Here is a 23,639-nt window from a genome sequence, read left to right as displayed (position 1 = left end):
CATAAATCTTTCAGTGACATTAGTGTAATATTCAGATTCCATAACAACTTTCTTCAGCTTTTTTTGATTTTGCTAATATTTTTTTAAAAAGCATGATTCTAAAAAAATAAGTTCAATTTATTTTAACCGTTGTATATGTACATATCAGAAAGGCTGAGAGAGGATACTTCCTTCCCAAATTCTTACCTTACTCGTCTCTGGACTGTCAGGATCAAACTCAACTTGTTTAACAGCTAGTTCTCGTCCTGTGTCTGCATCATAGCATAGATAAACTCTACCAAATGCACCTTGGCCAAGCGGTTTACCAAGTACCCAATTAGTTGGAGCACGCGGGGCTGCAACAAAATGTGATAAGTCTGATATATCAAAGTATACAAGGGAAAAGCAGACCAACACCTTTCTGATACTGTTCAAAAAAGCTCCCAAATCAGCATATTTTATTCTATTTTAAAATATAAACATTTACCCTTTGAATAGACTTCAATTCCTGTTTTTGGTAAGTTTGTAGTGTTATTAGTATGTAATGCGAGAGTTTTGTCCAAAATTCACACACACGCACACACAAAATGCAAGCACACATATTAACAATGAATAGATTTCAAGTTATTTTCTGCCCTTCTACTGTTACTATCTTCAAAAAAGAATTATTCGTAGTAAAAGAAACATGTGTAGTAGGTTGCCATAGGAATTTCCTGATAAAGCTTTCTGTGGACTACACACTTCAAAGCCCCCTTCAGTTCTGTATGCCAGATTTTCTGTTTTTAGTCTATTCTTCTGATACGCTCCCATTCCTCTGATAATTTATTTTCCTCACAGTTGTGTATAAAACCTAGCTATTTCAACAACTGAATTATAGTTTAGATGAGGGATTACAAGGCAATATATTTTTTCTCCTTACAGCGGCTGGGAGGACTGATGTCCATTACTGTCAAGGTAGGATTTTCTATATCACTTCCTCTTCTCCGCATTCGTCCATCTTCATATTCTGGAGTGAAAATGCTGCTCCCACTGCTTGTGCTCAATGAATAATCAGTTGGGCTGAAACTTACTGGAGTGCGTAAGCAGTTTCCTTGGGTCCTTCTAACTCTTGGAAAAGTTTTACGACCTGCAGAAATTATAAGTAAATCCAACAGCATAGTTATTATTATTTATTTATTTGTCAAACATGTATAAGATAACAGATATAAGTATAAACATGATTATGAATACAGGATAAGGATACAAATAAATGGTGACAGTAGGACATGGACGGTAGGCACATTGGTGCACTTATGCATGCCCGTTACAGACCTCTTAGGAATGGTAGTATATTATGATGGTAGTATAATGGTAGTATTATGAAGCACACTGTTTATCAGTACATTGTTTGACAGTAAAGATCACTAGACAGAACTGGAGATATGTTACAGACCTGAGAGGCAATCATAAATAAACATTACTCTCAGGTCCTTTGATAATAAGAAATACATATGATAACCAAAGTAGATACCTTTATAAAGGACCAGAGAAAGCACCTTTTCTTGGAAAACAGATTTTAATTTTCTAAACATAGAAGGTTTAAAATATAATACTGTAATATTTTTTACTGATGATGAGAAAATAATAATTTCAGCTATATAAAAGTAAATAGCCTTGCTGGTCTTTTAAATACCATATTTGATGAAACTCTAGGAGTTTATTATAAATAGTGAATTTAAGAAAAGACTGCATTCACATGGAACTGAAATTAGCTGCCATGAACTGAACTCGACTATGAAATGCTCTAGAAGGAAGCAAAGAAGGTACTCTAGTACATTGTTCCTTCTCACTGAAAATGAGAAGGTTCTACTGAAGAGCTGCTCTAACAATCTGGAAAACTTTCCAGAGCAACATAAACCTTGTCACTAGAAGTTACAAAGAAAAGCACTGAAAATATGTTGACATTCTTTTATTGTGGACCCTGTTAGATCTGCATCTTTTCCATTTTCTTCCATAAATGGAAGGCACATTTAGGTAAAACAAGAAATATTTTGGGGGTGTTCTTTAGGATGTTGAGAACTTGAAGAATCAACTGGAAGTTTCCCCAAATAATTAAATATCAACATTTGTGATCAAATTTATATTATGCTAGATTGCTGCCAGCTCAATGTTTGGGTGTTTTTGACAAAATGAAGCCTCCGAGGCTGGCAATGAGGCATCCAAATCAGCTGAATGAAGGATATTTTTCCAACTTTTTTCCAACTCCTTGCACCACCTCTCATACGATTTCAAAAGCTATCACAACTGTGTGAAACAGATCCTGAGTCTCGTAAACACACTTCCCTTCCTCCCTATTTTGAGTGTTGTTGGCAGCCTAACAGTGATACGATAAAGTGATGGCAGAAGAGAAGAAGAGACCAGGGGGGAGGGGGGCTGTTGATAGCTTCTGGGAGTAGTTTTGCTAAGAACAAATGCATTAAGCCTCCTAAAAGCTTAAAGAACCACTCTGAATTTTATCTTGTGTTTCTAAATGAAAATATTATGCTGCTCCAAAACTGATATTTTACTGGCAATGGCAATCTTAGGGAAGGCACGTATGCTCTGGAACTGTAAAAAATTTAGCAGCAGCCTGTATGTGGTCACAAGTAAAAGGTTTCATTCTGCTGTTCTAAGACAACCCTAAAAAGGTCCTGCTGACAAATGTTAGTTCAAAAAAAAACCACAACAACCACCACCCAAAGATTTGTAAATTCAAAATTAATACACAAAAACAACGCTCTCTTAATTTAAAGTAAAACAAACCTAGAATTTGAAGAAAAATATAAACCAGGTAAGTTAGCTGACCCACAACTCACCATCATTGTATTCTTGATGTTGGTATGAAATATGATACCGAGGATAAGTTCCACCTTTGACAAACTTTTCAAATATTGGAAGGTCATAATCTGAAGAAAAAAATTTTTTTTTGCTTTATTCCATTAAGAAGTATAAACTAGCCAAAACTGAAAAGAAAGGTTATGTATCATCCCCAATTTCTAATCAGAAAAAACATACATAAAGGACTATGCTTTTTTTTTCATAATATACACTGTATCTATGTCATTCCTAAATTAGGGGCAGAATATGAAGAACATATTCATATTGCTTTTTAAAAACAGCATATTTATTTTTAATACATATTTTATGCCCCAGAAATATTTTTCTTTACATTCATATACCTTTATTATTGCAGAGTGATTCTTCATCTATGAATATTATAGACTTTACATTACTATATTATATGTGTATGGAGATTCTCAGTCATCCAGGTCATGATTGTCCCAAAGGTGCTTTTTTCAAAAGGCAACTGAATTTTCTTTCCAGTTGCCTTTTGAAAAGGCACCTTTGGGACTACAATACTATATTAAACTATATACATATACAAATTTCATCATTTAGATCCCAGTTTATTCAAGGAATATTGTTTTATTATCTTTTTGGTATGCATGATGGGTTCTACTCATTCTCTTTCACTGTGGAAACATACATTTATTGCATCTGAAACCCACTCTGTGGTCTTTTAAAGCTTTCAAAACAAGATTACAATATAACAAACATCCAATTTAAAAAATTCTCCCATATCTTTTAGAGTTTATTATAATCTTTTGAATGTTTTAAGATGCTTTGCTCCACTAGATTAAACTTCCAGTTCAACTGTGAAATTCAATACAACTTCATAGTATACTAAAACTAAATTCTATCTTGATTTGAATAAAACTTTGTCAAGAATCTGAAAACCTGAAAGTTTTATAATTCGTACTGCAGCTCCAATAGTGAAGTTCGCAATGACTTAAATAAATATAGTCAATATTTTATATGTTTAAACATCATGTTTACAGAGCTAGACAAATAGTTGCATAAATCCAAAGGATCTTGAAAAAATTGAAATTATAAATATATCTACTAAAAATAAAAAAAACAGATCAAGATCCTTTTTATCATCTCAGCAATGATTGCTATTTCCTGATTTGTTAGATATTTCTTTAATTATATAGCTGTATTACATATACTTCTGCATTTGCTACCATAGTCTTTGACCAACTCAAACACTATATTGTGAAGCTATAGGTACTTAATATTTAAATATAAAATTTTATAACAATAACATTGGAAACAATGCCCATTTGTTTTTATCTACCAGAGAATTCTTGATGGTTATCAGGATAGCTCTGAGCTCTTGGCATCCGGGACTTAGGGTAGTTCTCTCTAGAAACACAAAACATTGCAATATTAAATTCTTAATAACTAAGAGCCTCCTGAATATAGTAAGAAACTATGGCTTGCAGAGTTTAGCAGAAAGACAAATTATAAATTATTCTCACCCATCTAAAGGGCTATCAAGTGAAGGACAACTCCCTGAGCCAGAATTTTCAGGGCTACTCAGTGATAATGGATCCAACATCTGAAAGAAAGCACAAAAAATGTACTTAAAATTTCCGTTAGTTCAAGGCACATCAATAAATATTGAGCCAACATCAATAAATGTTAATCTAAGGAGAAAAGGGGGGACCACCCAAAAAACCCCTCAAGCTACCAGATATGCATGTAGAAGATCCTTTAACAAGAGAATGCTTACTAAGTCTTTTTCTGGAATGAACTCGCCCTCACTATTGATACTAGTGAATGATCCATTCCGTGCCACATGATCATCTGGAATGTATCCTGGAGGAGGAGAGCTGCTGTCACGAGTATAGCCTGTTGAATTTTTTTTTAAAAAAAGGAAAAGGATTATAAACAAACTTATTCCTTAATATCATTGATGTTTTCCAACAGAGTGGTTTTTGATGTTTTGCTTTTAAGTAGTCAAAACATACTGTTTCCCCAGCAAACTACAGCTATAGAAAAATACATTTTCCCTTAGTTCAGACAATCTTCTGGTGCTGAAAATATGTAATTCCTTCACAGAATACAAAATTGTGGAATACTGGTCTATAAAGTGACATAAATTACACAGAAAATATAAAATATTAGTCACTATTTCCACATTTTTTTCATCTTGACCCTATTCTGGATTTTTTTTAATTGATATGGAATGTTGACATCGGTTGAAATAGAAAATACATGAAGGATCAGAAGAAAAGAATATTATTTGATTTAAAAATTAAACTAATAAATGATTCTTGATGGTTTGTTTATAATCTATCAAAACAATTAATCTGCCTGCTTTAATTTTGGTAGCTTTCAGATGTGTAAGTATGAAAATTATGGGCAGGACATGAAAGAAATTAAAAACTGAATTTGAAAAAGCTATAGGCACTGAGACTATCACATCAAGATTTCTGTTGTCAAGCGAGACATTTGTTAAGTGAATTTTACTCCATTTACTCTATTTTACTCCACTGTCTTGCTGCATTTGTTAAGTGAATCACTGCAGTTTTTAAATTAATAATGCAGTTGTTAAGTGAATCTGGCTTTCCAATTGACTTTGCTTGCCAGAAGGCCACAAAAGGTCATGTTCCCAAGACAGTCAATTGCCAAGTGTCTGAATTTTGATCACGTGACTATGGGGATGCTGTAACGGTCATAAGTGTGAAAAATGGTCATAAGTCACTTTTTCCAGTGCCATTGTAACTTCGAATGGTCATTAAATGAACTGTTGTTAAGTCGAGGACTACCTGTATTCCCATAATCAAATATTTTGGATATTGTACTTTGTTCTTGTTATAATCCTATTACATGAATTTAGTTTTGACTTGTTTAATGTTCCTATGACTTTTCAATTATTTAAGATTCATACTGCACATTAATCATTGGTCTTTGTGTGCGGCAATATTTGTATTGTTTGCCTTTTGCAAATTACTGTGGCAACATCAAAAGAAGTGTAAATGTTTCATAAATAAATAATCACCAGTTTAAAATTAAAAATATGAAGTGTTGTTACCTATTACAGAATTCCTGTTTTTCTTTTCTGTTACTCTGAAAACTGTATTATCCAAATCTTCTAATGATGACAAGGGATCCATGTTATTCTAGAAGGAGAAAAGTATGTTTATTTATTTATGCTTTTTAGAAAATCTCTACCCTTATAAAAAAGGAAGCAACATTTTGTCATAAATATAGATGGCATCCAATGTTTCATTTCTACTTCCACAGATGATAATCGGTAGAAGCTAATTATTCTCCCTTCCATAGTCCTCAAATTTGGCTCAGAGGGATTGAGGTCTTCTGGTACAAATTTTATGAAATGGAATTACAGATGACAGGGCTATTTAAAACCACATGGCACAAAATTCCAGTTTGATGACACTGGACTTTTCCCCAAATGTTTGCATGTTTCCAGTAAGATATTATAATATGCTATTATTTCCCAAATACACACATTCCAAATGTTAAGATTATAATTATAGCAAGAATGAAAGGTTAAAATATATTAAGTGAGATAATTTAGAAACAGGAAAATAAAAGTTTCTGGCACACCTAGGAATATTTCTGCACACATCTTTCTAAGGATAGCAATCGACAAGCAAAATATAGTTGCTATATAACTTTTTCATCATCTTTTAAATTGTTTTGGGCTTTGGCTATAATCTATCTCTCTTACTGTTCTACTGACGCAACTATTAAAAAAATAACATTTGTAACCTTTAAAGTAAAAACATGGTATTATATAATGAGTTTTGTGATTGCAATTTATATTTCATGAATACTTTGTGAACATACAGAACATGTTTTATTACATGCAATATATATTTTATCATTATCAAATTTTACTATAATACATATACCCCCCACAAATGCTTGGATTTTTTGAGTTACAAATACAGATAATGTGCACATGAGAGTAACCAAACTTAATGGGTTAAAAGACAAAAAATGAGAATTCATGCAGACATTTTCCAAAAATAATTTTGACTCAAACCTTTTTTATAGATTTGATCAAAAATCACTTGTTAATGAAAACAAGTGCTCTGTGGCTTTCTGGAACTAGAACCCAAAGAAAAATACTCCTCCATAAAGGAAGGGGATAGATGGCAATTTTCCAGAGGGATCAGGTTGTTAGGGGTCACAAGCAAACAACAGAGGAAAAGTGTTATAGCAATATACAAATTTATACAAAGCCTTAACACACCTGTGTGTTTCCATGAGCAACAAGCAATATCTTTAGGCTCTTCATGTGAACACTGCGATCAAGGAGCTCCACAGCTTTGTCCAGATCATCCTGGATAGCTAATGGAATTACCAGCTATACATAGGAAAAATTCACAAGTGCAAGTTAAATATAAATAATGTATGTACCCATTCGGTTTGTGGCTTGAAAATTAACTGTAGCAACACCAACTGTCTTTAATAATTAGTATTTAGCAGAACTAAGGGATAGCATGCTAGAAAAAGGGTAGAAATGAGCCATAAAAAGGATATTTCATTATGACAATTCGGCTAAGCAGGATCTGTAAGCAGTAGAAAGATGAAACCATAGTAAAAATTAACCAGGTTTTCCCATATCCCAAATGCTAACGTGTTTCCTCGAAAATAAGACCATCTTATATTTTTTTGAACCCTGAAATAAGCGCTTGGCCATATTGCCAGGCGCCCAAAAGCCCGATTGGGCTCATTATCAGGGATGTCTTATTTTGGGGGAAACAGGTTACTTGTTAAAGATGTTAAAGTTTTCACTATATCAACATTACAAAGAACAGTCTAAAAATCATTATTTTACCTCATTATTGCTGTAATACAAATTCATGGACTGTCCAAAGGCAACTTTAGCTTTTGATGCAAGATCTTCTAGCTTGATAGGTCTAGAAAACTGTAGGATTCTATAAAGTAGGATACAACTTTATTAGAAATAATTTACAGAAATGAAAGAAATTATAAATTATAATTATGAAAGTCCAACTTATTTTCAGTGCCATCTTGAAAAAAAGAAAAGGCAAACCACTTTCCCCAACAATTAAAGTAGAGGAGCTGAATTCAATTGTAATGGAGAACCGAGCTCTCGTTCCTTTCTTTGCCTCTACAAAGGACTAAATAAAGGCTTATCCCTTTCCTTTCCTTCCAAAGGGAGAAATTTCAACTTCAATTATCCCAAGTCAATGACTACTTGTGGACAAAACTGTATTTCAAAATATTGCACAGTGCAATAACCAAATTATACCTTATTTCTTCACACTATAGGAGGAGACTAATGAGCTAATTGACAGTAAAAAGATTATGTTGCTAACTTATACAGATTTCCTAGTATTAGAAAGCCATCCTAGGAAGTGATCTACCTAAGAATTGCAACAAGTATAATAGGATAAATCAAGTTAAACTAAACTTTAATTTGCAACATTTTAACTCAGTCAAGCGTTCTAGGAATTAATTTCTATATTAAAAATAATTTGTACTATGTGATTTACAATTTCATATGGAATATAGTATGCCTGTATTTTAAAATTTGTTTGTCAGAATAACCTGAATCTTACCACATTTCTGTTGTTATATTTGTAGTTTGAAGTTAATTATTAAGTCAATTAACCTCTTATGTAACCATCCTAAAAAACACTATCTGTCTGTCTAGCTATCTAGCTATTTAACTATCTTGGACTGAAATAAAAAATTAAAGATTGCAATATGACATATTATTTCATCTATTCTTTAAGCAGAAATTAAAAATAAAACAAAAATCCTCATACATTTTAGGTTATAACATTTGCTCAGTGACTGTGCAAAATTACAAAAGTGCTGAACAAGGGGACTTAACGACAGGTCCTCAGAATTCTAGTCATCGCAGCATCCCCATGGTCATATGATCATGATTTCCAACATTCCCTGCCAGCTTCCCTGAAGCAAATCTAATGGGAAACCTGAATAGAAATCAAGTCACTCTTGCTGCTTTTTTACCTGCCTAAGTTCTGTAGTGCCTGCCTCCAGCACATCCCTGCCACCCACTGACACTCACCCGCATTCTGTATGGCCTGAATGAAACACCCTTCCCATCATTTTCCTGTGCTCCATAGTACCTATTTACGACATGTTAATCTGCACTTGAGTACCTGCCTATGGCATTTCCTTGTCCTCCACCGCACCTGCCCACCTGCCTGCACTTTGGAGCCTCTGCCCACGGCATCCCTCATTTCGCCTCCTGGCCTGCTTGCCTAGGACTCCCGACTTTTCCCACTTAATGACCCACATAATCCTGGGGTTACTATGGTTCCTGGGGCTGCTGGAACTTCCATTGCTAAATAATGTAGTTATGTAACATTGCATCTATGACTTGATTGTTTAAGTGATGGAAGTTCCTGAACCAACTGCAACCATAACCTGTGCAGGACTTTTTTTTTAAAAATAGCTAATGGTTATGGTTTTCAAAGATTGATTAGGTAGTTTTAAATTAAGTCAAGATTCTATAAACTTATGAAACACTGAAAAAGTTTTAAAAGTTCTCATATTCAGAAAATAACAGAAATTCGCTAAAATGAATTGTTTACCTTTTTTCTCCTCGATGTTCAAATTTGACTCGTACATCATTCTGTAAGAGAATTATATAAACTTATTTATAGTATCAGTGGCATTGATAAAGATGTCTTTTCCACAAGCTTATAAAAATATGTATCTGAAGGTAAGGATTGTATATGAATCTTTTCCAGTCTTTTGAAGCATTATTAGTTATACTAGAACACACAGGAACACACAGAAAATAAACTACCATGTTTCCCCGAAAATAAGACCATCTTATATTTTTTTTAACCCTGAAATAAGCGCTTGGCCTTATTGCCATGCACTCAAAAACCCCATTCGATTTATTATCAGGGGATGTCTTATTTTGGGGGAAACAGGGTAGCATATACAGCACGTATGTTTAAAATCTGTTATGTAATTTTTTGTAAAAATTATAGGCAAAAAATCTTCACTGTGCTGGGCAAACACATTAGATGATTACCTGTTTTTTGGGTGAAGTTAACTTTCCCTTTCCCATTTCTTGAAGCGGCAAAGCAGGACGACTTGCCTTATGAAGAACTGCCAAATCCTGCATGATTGAATTCAAAGCTTGCTGTTCATCTATTTAAATAATAATGAAACAAGGAAATATATTTGTCAAGCTAAGTTTTTAAAAATCATAAAAAACTAATCAAATTAAGAAGCGTGAGTAGAATCTAAGGATAGTTTGCATTGTAACTTTAAGAGCATTCATAATATAGATCTCAACAGCTTGATATTAGATAGTAATTCTGGTAATTCATGTGTTTATGTGATTTTTAAAAACTCCCATTGAGTTTGAATATTACTCATCATTTACTATTTAAATTCAGTCTCAGGCATATGTTTGGAACTCACCCATAATGGCATCCAGCAAAACCGAATTTCAGAACAGTGCTCCCATTAGAATTCTTTTATTGCCTAAAGAAGAAAAAGATAAATGAAAATGAAATGAGACAGGTATGATAAAAGTGTCATAGCCCAGATGATGTTGAATTCGTCTTTGAAAAGCAGGTATATCATCTATAAATCATCTTAACCAATACTGCTTTTGATCAATCTTGTTTGGGTTCACCAAACCCAGCAATTCCTGATTACGGAGAAAATGGTCACAATAGATTGTGTGTTCCAGGATCCTTATTTTAAATCTTGCCATTATTATCTTATGTGACCTAGGAAACATACCTGTTACCACCACCACCACCCAGCCCACAGACACACACCAATATGCAATTCTCAACTCTTCTTGCCTTTAGGAAAACTGTTAAGACCTGCCTCTTCCCGCAGGTCTTCTATGGTGCTTATAGAATGGGAGTCCCACTATAGTTGTTTTGTTTTGATTCTTCACCATTTTACATTTATATATTGTTCATTTATTGTTATATGGTGTTTTTTTTCTTATTTTTTAATTTATTGTTGTTTATGCAGTGCACTACCCAGAGTCATGCTATTTGAGTTAGGCAGGCTTATAAACCTTATAAATAAATAAATAAATCCTCTTAAGATGACTAAAATTTACCATATGCATTGGTTGACTTTCAAGAAGTCAGTGCCTTCCGCCGTGCCCTTAAAACTTTCTTTTTTCAACAAGCCGGGCTGGCTTAATTTCTTTTTAAGGGTTTTATTAATTGTCCTGTTTTGCTTATCGTTTTTAATTAATGGGGCCAAATCTATATATATTTTTAAATGTGTTTTAATATTTGTATTTGATATTTTTATCTGGCTGTTCACCGCCCTGAGTCCTCAGGGAGAAGGGCGGTATACAAATTCAAAAATAAAATAAAAATAAAATAAAGAAGATAACAGCAACTGGATGGAACACTATTTGGTTTATTATTTATGAAATTTGTACGCCACCCATCTCATTGTTTGAGAGAACTCTGGCGGCTTACAATGTATAAAAAACAGAGACATAAAAACAATTATAAATATAAAAGCAAATTAAAATTGCAAAGGATTTTAAAACAATTATGGGTTTGGAGCAGAACAGCATGGCACCTTTGCTGTTACTGCACCAACCACCCCCAGCTTAAGGCTACTCCTTCAAGGTCCTATGCCAACTGGCATAGTCAGGTTTTAAGGCTTTTCTTGAAGGTCAGAAGAGAGTAGGCAAATCTCACCTCTGGTGGCAAGATGTCCCAAAGGGTGGAGGCCAAGGCAGAAAAGGTTCTTCTTCTGGAGCCCACCAAAAAAAGTGTCCATCATAAATTTGCATGAAGGAGAAAAGTTATGTTTCAAGTGTGGTACTAAAACTATAGAATATTCTTCTTTGGGAAGCCAGACTAACATCAACATTAATTTTATTCCGGCATCAAGGAAATAGCTGGCTATTTTTAATTTGATAATAATAATGTTTGCTTATTTGTTCTGGATGTATCTCAAATCACTGATTTGCAATTTTCAAATAGCGGAAGGAAGGAAATTATCCTCCAGGCATGCTTAGTGGCTGCACTGCAATTAGAAAACCCTGCTCAATGTGAAGATCTCAAATAAGCAACCAGTATAATACATGACTGCCACTCTTAAGAATTCTTTGTTAACACCCCTTTAAACCCTGTGGTCAGAAGAACATTCAAGCTATACTGTTCAAAGAAGCAGCATGCTTAGACTGAAAGAACTGTGAAAGAATCATACCAATTCTTCAATAGTTAAGACTATCTTGTCATTTTAAAAAGGAGGTTCTGAGGAGTGATTCATAAAGCATACCATGGAATGGTTTGTCCAGCTCTATGAGAAAAGCTGATTTTGTATAAAAATACTTATAAAATGGCTGCTGTAACACCAATTAACTATTATAAAAGGAAGAGTAATTCTCCTCCTTCTCGCTCATAAACATTCATACTTTCAAACATATTCACCACAGACTGCTGTTTTAAAACATTTGCAGTTGGACTTTAACACCAATAAAGCACATTGCCAAAATGGTTATGATAAGGGATTATGGGACATATGACTCAGATCTTGTAGAGGATCCTAAGTTGTTTATCCCTGATTTATAAGATCAGGGTAATCCAGAACTGATCAAAGAAATAAGCTGCTTGAATAGAATTACCTTAAAGACCATATGCAACACATGAACTGTTTATTCCTGTCTTATATTGCGCATTTTAAAATATTTTATGTCATGTATCTTTTCAGTGCCAATTTTACACACACACACACACATACATCTCTGAAAGTCACTCTCTCTCAGCCCAACCCACATTACAAGGTTGTTGTGGGAAAAATAGAAGGAGGTAGAGATAATTAGGTATGTTTGCCACCTTGAGTTTTTTATAAAGAAAAGGATAATAAGGCGGGACATAAAACAAATAAGATTTAATAAAATTACAGTGAAAATTATTTATTCCCAAAGGCCCTGCTGAATAATCCAACCTTATCTTCTTTGTGGAAAAGCATTAAGGCGAAGGTTAATCTAATATTTACAGGGAGACTATTCACATTATTAGTTATCTAATAGAAAAGTACCTGGCCACGTTTATCACTCTAAAATGTGGAGTAAGTAGGAGTTTCTTGTGATAAGCTGTTGCTATTTGGAGGTGTCAATCCTGAAGGTACCCTAGTGCCAACCATACACAGCTTTATAGGTTAATACTAGTACTCTGAATTGCACTTATACAGCTTTTCAGCAACTAATGCAGAGCCTTGTGGACAAGTATAATACACTCCTGGAATTAACACCTGCAGCAATGGCGCTGCCATATTCTGTACTAATTTTATTTTTTCTGAATAGTCTTTAGAAGCTGCTCCATTTAGCCATTTGTGGTATGACCATATTTTTCAGTAAGAATTTACCCACTTATGTTGGGAGAAGGTCTTAACTATCCTATACCTCTGTAAAATCAGGAGGAATTAAACCAGTAGAGCAGGAGTCCCCAATCCCCAGGCTGCAGAACGGTACTGTTAGGAACTGGGCCACACAGCTAGAGGTGAGCAGCAGATGTGCAGACCCTACTGTAAACTGCACATGCGTGGGATCTCAGTTGCATGCTCTCCCCACCTCCCCCGACCCTGGTCTGTGGAAAAATTGTCTTTCATGAAACTGATCCCTACTGCCAAAAAGATTGGGATCCAGAGAATAATTTACCACAATGGCACCAATGGAACAGTCTTCCTCTGGATATCAGAGGGGGCACACAATACCTTCCAGAAAGCAGTGAAAATCAAGCTATTTCAGAATGGCTGAGTGGTTGAACTGTGATACGAGGTTATTTATATGCATCTCTGAGATTATAATTAACCCATTTATTTATTATGTCAACATGTTTATTCATTTGTGTACTGTGAGCCTTTGTTTACATGGTTACTTCAACCATTTTATTATTACAGCTTATTTGACTTGATTACTTATGTGGCTTACATTTGATTTGGTTATGCTTACTGCAGATATTTTCGTCATTGAATTTATGTACTACTGCAAGTCTTTATAGATTTAGTGACATAAAAACTTAATTAAATCTTGAGTGCTACTTTATTCAAAATATCAGTTATATTAAAAACATCTTTCAGTAAAATAAAAAAGTAATGCAACTACACATATAGCTGAATTGTGAACCAATATTTACTTAATTTTATATTATATTCCATATGCATTATTAAACAAACTAGTGGAGGCACTTACATAATAAAGTAAATAAACAATTAGTTTGCTAATTGTGATATTATTAGTTTTGGTTTAGTATAATGTTTGAACCTAGCTATAGTAATGTATAAACTATCATTTATCACCTAGCAGTCTGTGGTTTACTCAGCAAATTATGGTTAAGCGAACTGTAGTTTAATTCAATAGTCACCTTTTCTGAAATAGACTACATTTTCTTGAGAAAGCTTTTTCTAAAGTAAATTGTACAGAATTAGTTTTTTCTCAGTCCACTTACTAATTTTTCCTATCTTGTAGATTGTAGGCAAAAACAATAATATCAATTAAAATTCTTGTATTTGCTGAAATATGTATTTGCAATGCCACAGTGGAAATCCACTCAGATAAGGAAATTGACCATGGTCACAATTCAATTAAAGCACTATATGAATATCAAGGAATCAAAACTGCCACCAGAGACTTTCTACCTGGCAAATAAAAAATCTAAATTTCAAAGATGATTCACCTCATAAGCAAAGAGGCCAAGCAAACTGTCATATAATAAACAGGTGTTTAAAAGAGGAACCCCCAAATCTCTGAACAAGGTCTTACCAGACATCAGGTAGAGTTGGCATCAATTTTCCATGCCCTCATTATTTTCAGACTGAATTATTGTAATAATGTAATGCACTGTACATCCGTCTTTCTTTAAAGTCAATCTGAAAACTTCAATTTGTCAGAGAGAGCTATTCAGGCACCAGAAGATCAAAAATGTTTTTCTCACCCTAGATGTCCTTCCACTGGTTGCCTATTTGCTCGCTTGCTCAATCAGAAATGTCATGGGTGCCTCTTAAAGCTCTGGTGTTATCCATATAAACATGTCTAAGCATTAAAGTCAGCATTGGAGTTGCAATTCCAGGCAGCACACAAGCCCAAGAAATACAATGGCAGCACTCACTGCCAGGAAAGTCTACCAATTTCTTACCTTTCTGTTTTTTACCACTAGGTAGACATACTTAAAAAAATAATAAATTTGCTTAGTACAGGTAGTCCTCACTTAACAACCAATTCACATGACTTGATGAAACTAATATTAATCATAATTTATCACACATAAATTATAGCATATACAATATGCATATACTACACATACAATATGCATATACAATATGCATATACTACACATATATACACATACATACACAGTGCTTTCAGAAAGTATTCAGACCCCTTCAGTTTTGTCACTTTTGTTATGCTGCAGCCTGATTCTACACATTGATTGGAGTCTACCTGAGTTAAATTAAATTGATTGGACATCATTTGGAAAGGCACATCCCTCTCTAAAGAAAGCCTCACAGCTGACAATGCATACTGTAGCAGACCAAAAGCCAGAGGTCAAAGGAATTACCTGCAGAGCACAGAGACAGGATTATTGCAAGGCACAAATCTGAGGAAGGCTACAAAAAAATTCCTGCTGCACTGAAGGTTCCTAAGAGCCTCCATAATTCTCAAATGGAAGAAATCTGGCACAACCAGGGCTCTTCCAAGAACTGGTCGCCCCGTCAAACTGAGCAATCGGAGGAGAAAAGCCTTAGTAAGAGTGGTGACCAAGAACCTGATGGTCACTCTGACTGAGCTCCATAGATCCTGCGTGGAGATGGGACAATGTTCCAGAAGAACAACCATCACTGCAGCCCTCCAACAATCTGGGCTTTATGGCCAAGTGACTAGACAGAAGCCTCTCCTCAGTGCAAAGCACATGAAAGCTCACTTGGAGTTTGCAAAAAAGCACTTGAAGGAGATTGTGAGGAATAAGATTCTCTGGTCTGATGAAACCAAGATTAAACTGTTTGACCTCAGTTTTAAATGTTATGTTTGGAGGAAACCAGGCACCGCTCAACACCTGTCCAATATCATCCCAAAAGTAAAGCATGGTGGTGGCAGCATCATGCTAAGGGGGTGTTTTTTAGCAGTAGGGACGGAGACTGGTCAGAGTTGAGGGAAAGCTGAATGGAGCAAGTACAGGGTTATCCTCAATGAAAACCTGTTCCACAGTGCTCAGGACCTCAGACTAGGTCGGAGGTTCACTTTCCAACATGACAACAATCCTAAGCACACAACAAAGACAACACAGCAGTGACTGAGGGACAACTCTGTGAATGTCCTAGAGTGGCCCAGCCAGAGCTCTGACTTGAACCTTATTGAACATCTCTGGAGGAACCTGAAAATGGCTTTCTACTGACGGTCACCATCCAACCTTACTGAACTTCACAGGATTTGCAAGGAAGAATGGCAAAAAATCCCCCAATCCAGGTCTGCAAAGCTTGTCACATCGTACCCAAAACGACTCAAGGCTGTAATTGCTGTCAAAGGTGCTTCAACAAAGTAGTGAGTGAAGGGTCTAAATATTGATACCAATGTAATATTTCAATTTTTTTCTTTTTAATAAATGTATAGACATTTCTAAAATTCTGTTTTTACTGTCATTATGGGGTATTGATGAGATTAATGAGAAAAAATGAATTTCAACAACTGTAGAATCAGGCTGCAGCATAACAAAATTGACAAACGTAAAGGGGGTCTGAATACTTTCTGAATGCACTGTATACACACAAACACACACACACACAGAGTCCTTGACTTCTGACCACAATTGAGCCCAAAATTTATGTTGCTAACTAAAACATTTGTTGAGTTTTGCCCCATTTTACAACCTTTCTTGCCACAGTTGTTAAGTAAATCACTGCAATTGTTAATAACATTGTTGTTAAGTGAATCTGGCTTCTCCATTGACTTTGCTTGTCAGAAGGTCACATGACTCCTGGACACTGCAACGGTCATAAAAATAAACCAGGATAACTAAGCCTAGTTTCAAACCATACTACTTGATTTTCTAAGAGTAACCATAATTGAGTTTTACCATAGTGCTGTATCTAGATAACAATAAATTGTCATTAAGTGGAAGAGAAAACTATAAATGTCTTCCAATTATATTAAAGAATGAATGTAATGCTTATGATTTGTTCATACTGTACATAATCAAGTGTACTGTGAGGTCATGTGATAACTGGCAAGTCACATCATCATGAATTTTTACCAAGATCAATATGTGAAATAGTTCTCCAAAATCTTAGGACCATTAACTTCCAGAAATCTCTGCCAGTTTTCAGCTGCCAGGCACCAAGTTGGGGAAGGGTGCTATAAACATAAAGCTCTTTTACTTTTACTCTTTTACTTTTGACTAAGGTAAGCAGGAGTAAGCTAATTGTGTTGGCTTCATTTTCAGTTGTGCTACTACATCAATAAGGAAGAAGTAATATAGAAGAAAGTCAGGATAATGTCTTGCGGCTTACTCCAAATCATAAAAATATGCAAAGGATATTCTTGTAAATAAGATATATCTGTTTAGCAGATATCGTTTAGGATGAAAAAGAGGACTTGAATACAAAAATTGCATACCATATTTGCTGTTTTAATGTACAGAGTTAACGTTGCAAGAGACTTGTTCCGAATACTCACAGAAAATATAAGCATATAAATATGGAATATATATTTTAACATGATTTAATCATATTTTATAATATAAAATGGAGCTTGAAACAATTATGTAGTATATAACAGTTCAGTAGGTTTGAGATATGGTGGTAGTAGGGATTGCCATGAGGGATCTATTGGCATCCTCTAGCACAGGGTCCCCAAGCTTTCCGGTTCCGTGGACTAATGGCGACAGCAGGAAGGGGTGAGAGAGGATGGTTTTGCATGAGCATGTGCCATTTGCATAACTGGAGCTTTGCATGCTTCCATGTTTGCCCCCCACTTGTACAGCCTGGTTCTCAATGGGCCACAACCTGGTACCAGGCTGCGGACTAGGGGCTGGGGACTCCTGCTCTAGCATACTATCTGGTATTATTTTTCCACCGAGCCTTGATAACTGGTCTCAACTGTCACTAGTTTATCCTCTTATGCCTCATATCTATTGCTATGCTTTATAATGGAGGAGGTGGAAGTGACATTCTAGGTTCAAGTATTGGCTGCACATCCAATTCTTCTTCTAGGTCTTCTTGAATCAGGGTGTAATGTATAATTCATCCACCTCAAGTTGTGAGAGCAGCTTTCTCTTCACTTATGATGAAGCATTGGATAACTAGCTATTTCTCAATTAGCGTATATGTAGGTCTTCTGTCCTTCCATAGTTCCCTGATATGTTTCATACATCCTATCTCATCAGGTCTACTGTTGTAGTAGCATTCCACCAATTTCAGGTTCTCTTCTATTGTCCATGTATGGCTTAATCCAGTAGCCCATTTATGGTCAGATTGTCCTGGTTCTCCAATATCTGATGCGGACCTTATTAATCCAGGTGACATCCAAGCCAACATGATTCTTAGTTTGTGTCACTGTCATATCCAGGGTAGGCAGGTGAAGTGTTAGGGGATCTTTGCCAAAGGAACCTCCATACTGGTAAGTAAAGTAACCTCACATCACAGGTAATCCTAGACTTACAATCATTCATTTAGCAACTGTTCAAAGTTACATCACTGAAAAAAGTGACTTATGACCAATCCACACTCTTATGACATTTATTTATGATGGTTGCAGCATCCCAGGGTCATGTGATCGCTGTCTGTGACGATCCATATGGCTTCTGACAAGCAAAGCCAAGGGGAAAGCTGGGTTTGCTTAACGACCACATGATTCACTTAACAGCTGCATTGAATCGCTTAAGAATTATTGCAAAACAGATGATAAAATTGGGTGCAACTTGCTTAACAAGTATCTTGCTTAACAATGGAAATTCTGGTCCCAATTGTGGTCGTAAATTGAGGACTATTTGTATAAGCCAAATACTTCCTTGTTTGAATGCTCAACATTATTGCTCTTTTTCTCCTAACTATTAAAAAGTTATCTTGAATATTGCCTAAATCTGATAATGGACTTCAAAAAAATAAATTAGTGCAAGTTGGGCAGAAATATTGCTGATTAGTAAAAAGCTACTGGCTTTTTTTCTATCTGGGATGCCACCTGCTCTGAAAGAATTTACATTTTGCAGAGAAAGATTTAGGATGCTTTCATCTTACTCTATTCTAGGAGAGTAATGAGGAGAGAGGGCCTTAAACAATTATGTGTGTGCCCATTTGCGGGCCAATCTGATTATATAACAGTTACCTATACCCTGCTTACACAAGGACTACTACAAAGAACTCTCCTCAAAGAGCACTGAAATGAGCACCGAAATTTTTGCAGTAAAATATGGTAACTGCTTAGCTATACCTAGACAGTATTATTCATTCATTCATTCATTCATTCATTCATTCATTCATTCAATTTATATGCCATCCTTCTCCTGTTGGACTCAGAGCGGTGCACAGCCAAAGATAAAAAACATACCAATACAAAATTTAAAATCAATTAAAAGAATTATACAACTTTGGCCCACAATTTAAAACAATCCAATTAAAACCCAATTTACACTTAAAAAGCTAAAAAGCTAATATCACATTGCATACTTATTAAAAGACCTCTGGTAGCTACTGACTGCTTTCTGGACTAAATTTCACATGCTGGTTTAACCTATAAAACAATTTATGGCCTGATTATCTGAGGATTGTACTGTTCTTGTAAAACAATTGAATGTTACAATCTGGCAGGGGAAGCCCTTCTAAAGAGCTACCAGCTTGTATAGGCCTACTTATAATTACCAAAACCAGTATCAATTACTTTATAGGCTAATCTATGAAGACTAAGTTACTTGATAAAAAAAACCACCTATGTTAAAGTGCACGTTATGAAGTGTAGATACTGTTTGCATATTTATTCCAGGTATCAAAAGTGTATCAACATGTAATTTTTAAACTAATTTTCCTAGGTATACTTTTTTTAAAAAATCTTAAACTGAGCTTCTAGTAGTGTCTTTTACTATGAGAGTATGAGAAAGGAACCTGAAATATAAATATCTTTAAAATGTGGTCAGCATCTCTAGACTTTGATCCTCAAACCCACAATGTTATGGCAAACTTGGAAGAATTTGCTTGTCAAGCAAAAGCGGAAGCCAGAGAAATTCCTTGCATGTATTTCCACATTTCACAACACACGGCAAAAGAAACCCAGTGTTCTCTTTTCCATTTACAAATATGCAATGATGGGCAAAACTCCTAAATCTGGGGACAATCTATCAAGCAGTTGTCTCCGGAGACTGTATGCTTCAAATAATACATGGAGAAAAGCACTTAAAAGCACAAATCACAAATAGCACAAATTATATAAAACCAGTATTCACTGGCAGTATCATGTCACAAACCACTTAAGCAAATATAACCTTTTCTTGTAATCTGTTTTCCAAAATCACTGAGTGAAACTTTATTAGTCAAAATCACCATCAAAATTGACCGAGTACAGTTCTCATGGATAATCTTCATTATACACCCAAAATATCTTTCACAGTAGTTTATAACACCGTTGAGCCTTAATTTTAATCTATTTCTATATCTTGTTTTTAAATTAATAAATTGAATTCCATCTTCTTTCGTGATGGATTAAACAGTCTTCCTCAAATACTCAAAACCACCTGCCCATCACCAAAGAGGTTTTTTCAAGAGGCAACTGCAGATAATCAAACATTAAAAATCGTTATTTCTTGGTACAACAGCCCATAATTCTCTCAGAATATATTATGTATAAATCAGCAGGACACTGGAGGCAGGGAAAACATGCAGGGCATTTCCAAAACAAAATGTGGTTCCCCTATAAATAGGGCCACTTATATACAATTATTAACTGTTGACAGCCAAGCATTATACCGATATTGCTTTCTCCTCCATTTAGTAGCAGAGTTTGATCTCAATTATGAGACATAAAAAAACGTACGTGCAAGACATACCTGGGCAGGACTTTTGACACCTATATTTATTGAGAAAGACGCTGGGAGTGAGCAAAGCAGGACTGCTTCCTCATACCAAACATCCCCCCCCACCACCACCACCTCAAGTACAAGTCAGCCAGCTCATGTAGCCCCCTTCTCCTTTCTTTTCAAGCAACGCAAGCGAACCTCGATCTTTCTTCCCCTCAAATCTTTTCCCCTCAAATCACAACTCAAGCGACTTCCTACCCTCAGAACTCCGCGGTCGCTTCTGTAATCCAAAACCGATACCTGCGGAAAGCGGCGACAGCCCATAAAACAACCATCCTTGGAGCCCCCCTCAGCGCACCAACCTCCCCAGGCCGTCTGCTTTGCTTCTAAACTCCCCCCCCCCCACATACTTTTTCAACAGGCGCCGGAATCGGTGCGCCCCCCCTCCCCACCGCAGCTCGTCGCGCGCACCCGCCCCCCCCACCGCGCGCGTGCACATACACATACGCGCGCGCGCGCACCCCCCAACGTACCTGTGAGGCAGAATTAAGGCGCGCGAGTGGGGGTTGGGGTGGGGGTGTGTGGAGAAAGGGAGGTGGAGAATTCCCCCGGATTGGAGGCTCCGGGCCCAAGCCGCCGAGGGAGAAGAGTGGTGGTTCAGGTTCTCGATTTTCACCGGAGACCCGAGATGCTCCTTGGCCCTGCCGGGTGAAGACGGGAGGATGGCGTTGAAAGGGGGAGACGGGGAGCAGGCCCGGCGGCCCCTCGCCCCACAGGAAAGCGAAAGCTGCAGGTTGCGAGAGGGGGACGGAGGCAGAGAAGACGCGGCGGCTGAAGGACCCTCCCGCGGGCGAGGGGCAGGGGGAAGGATACCACAATTGCCCCCCCACCCCGCGGCCGTCACCTTATTCAGCCAGACCTTCCACTCTCCCTGCCCCCTCCAGTTTTTTTTTTTCCTCCTCCAGAGCTCCGCCTCCTTCACGCAGAAACCCGTGACACCGAACCCGGCGGCGACGACGTCAACGTCATTCGCGCAAGCGCGCGCCTTTCCCCCTCCCCCTGTTCCGTCGCCTCGGCTGAGAGACAACGTTTTCAAGGAAGAGGAAGGACTAGCGTGGGGCGACCACGGGAAACCCCCGTCGCCTCAGAAGCGCCTTGAAACTCCAACTCCCGGCAGGTCCGGCGAAAAAGCGACGGATGCTGGAAGTTGTGGTTTACAGATATGCCCTACTCTTCGGCTAGGACGGTCTTCAAACTTGCCAGCTTTAAGACTTGTGGACTTCAACTCCCAGAATTCTCCAGCATAGCATAGCTGGCTGGAGAATTCTGGGAGTTGAAGTCCACAAGTCTTAAAAGCTGCCAAGTTTGAAGACCTCTGATGCTAGGAGAATGCGTGTACATGGAATATATTATACGCACATGTACACACACACACGTGCAATATATAAATATATTATGAAATATGTAATGCTTAAGTTATATGACTTAATAAAGCATTCTGCAGACACGGTTTTGTCTGAACACTAGCGGCAGCGCTACGCTTCCCACCTCCTCCAGTACAATCATTTTACGGTACGCTTTGCATCCTGGAGTAACCCACCGATAGGTACACCTTCCGGGTTCCTCTAGATGGCAGCGCTGCAACAAACCACGCTTGGAGTAATGCCCGTTGCGCTCAAGTAATTTTTCTGAGCAAACATCTGATCGCGAGCCTTGAGTCTCTGAACCTTTATTGGCTTTTCCAGTCAAACTGATTTGAAACACACTTGCTTTGTGTAATTGCAATGGTCTTTTTTCTTCTTCTAAGAAGCAGCGGTCATGAAAACAATAAAAATAAATTATTTTTAAAATATTTTTAAATATTTTTTTAAAAAATAAACCATTTTAGCATTGCTAGCTTTGGCCAACGTTACTGTTGCAATATTTTCTGGATCAGACTCAATAAGTTATGAGAGAGTTAAGAGTTCAAATATATTTTCTTTTATTTACATAAGGCATTCTATATCCACTGAATATTCACAGATAGAAGCAAAGAAGAGAGTGTGTAGCTCCTTATATATACAATGGGTGGAGCTAGATATGGGAGTGGTGAAGTATGAATACATTAAGAAGTGAAGAATAAATTAACCCCTGACATCCCATTCATATACTATTTACACATTAGAGAATAAGGCATTTACTTGTGACAAATCCCCCTCTAAATGCCGATTCGATATGCTACATTTATTACATTCAGATTCAGAACAATATAATACATATAATTTGGAAGTCAAATATTTATGTTGCTTAGATGGCAAAGGCTTTGTCAATATGTCAGCTAACTGTTCCGATGTCTCACAATGCACTGCCTTAATAAATCCATCTTGAGATAATTGTCTTACATGTTTAAATTTTATGTCTATATGTCTAGATCTCTGTCCAATGGCGTCGGATCTAGATATTTCAATGGCTGCTTTATTGTCTTCGTGCATGACAAAAGGTAGTGCAGGTTTTTTCCAAACATCAGAAATCAGATAATTAAACCATACAAGGTTATTTGCTGCTTTAGATAAACAAACATATTCCGCTTCTGTTGTTGAAGTGGCCACTAAATCTTGTTTGCCAGTGTACCAGTAAACTGGACAATCATTTAGGAGAAATAGGTAACCAGATGTACTTTTTCTGCATGAAGTGTCTCCAGCCCAATCTGCATCTGCGTAACATGTGAGTTTCGGTTCCTTGACATTATTAGGTTCTAACATTAAGCAAAAGTCTAATGTGTTTTTTAAAATATCTTAATATTCTTTTAACAGCTTCCCAGTGATACATAGTTGGTTT

The 23,639-nt window shown here is 36.5% G+C and overlaps 1 protein-coding gene across 3 annotated transcripts in view; it reads right to left on the bottom strand.

The window, feature by feature from the left end:
• Positions 1-21,855, bottom strand: part of MAP3K2 (mitogen-activated protein kinase kinase kinase 2) — a 32,601-nt gene extending 10,746 nt beyond the window's left edge. The window contains exons 1-14 of one of the 3 annotated variants that reach the window (XM_034422012.3): positions 21,727-21,834; positions 21,356-21,523; positions 10,255-10,317; positions 9,860-9,978; positions 9,408-9,448; positions 7,655-7,754; positions 7,067-7,180; positions 5,879-5,966; positions 4,574-4,692; positions 4,320-4,399; positions 4,136-4,203; positions 2,814-2,903; positions 899-1,105; positions 187-335 (exon numbers count right to left, since the gene is read on the bottom strand). In XM_034422012.3, the coding sequence (XP_034277903.1) occupies positions 187-335; positions 899-1,105; positions 2,814-2,903; positions 4,136-4,203; positions 4,320-4,399; positions 4,574-4,692; positions 5,879-5,966; positions 7,067-7,180; positions 7,655-7,754; positions 9,408-9,448; positions 9,860-9,978; positions 10,255-10,258 (1,179 nt within the window). In that variant the 5' untranslated portion in view covers positions 10,259-10,317; positions 21,356-21,523; positions 21,727-21,834. Of the gene's footprint in view, positions 1-186; positions 336-898; positions 1,106-2,813; positions 2,904-4,135; positions 4,204-4,319; positions 4,400-4,573; positions 4,693-5,878; positions 5,967-7,066; positions 7,181-7,654; positions 7,755-9,407; positions 9,449-9,859; positions 9,979-10,254; positions 10,318-21,355 lie in introns of all 3 variants that reach the window. The other 2 variants (XM_034422017.3, XM_087881711.1) reach the window with 2 other exon arrangements.
• Positions 21,856-23,639: the final 1,784 nt, after the last annotated feature.

Source organism: Pantherophis guttatus, chromosome 1 (assembly GCF_059756535.1).
Source record: "Pantherophis guttatus breed Tessera chromosome 1, ASM5975653v1, whole genome shotgun sequence".
NCBI classification, from domain to species: Eukaryota; Metazoa; Chordata; class Lepidosauria; order Squamata; family Colubridae; genus Pantherophis; species Pantherophis guttatus.
The sequence above is the reverse complement of the archived record's forward strand: the minus strand, read 5'-3'. Positions and strand labels throughout refer to the sequence as shown.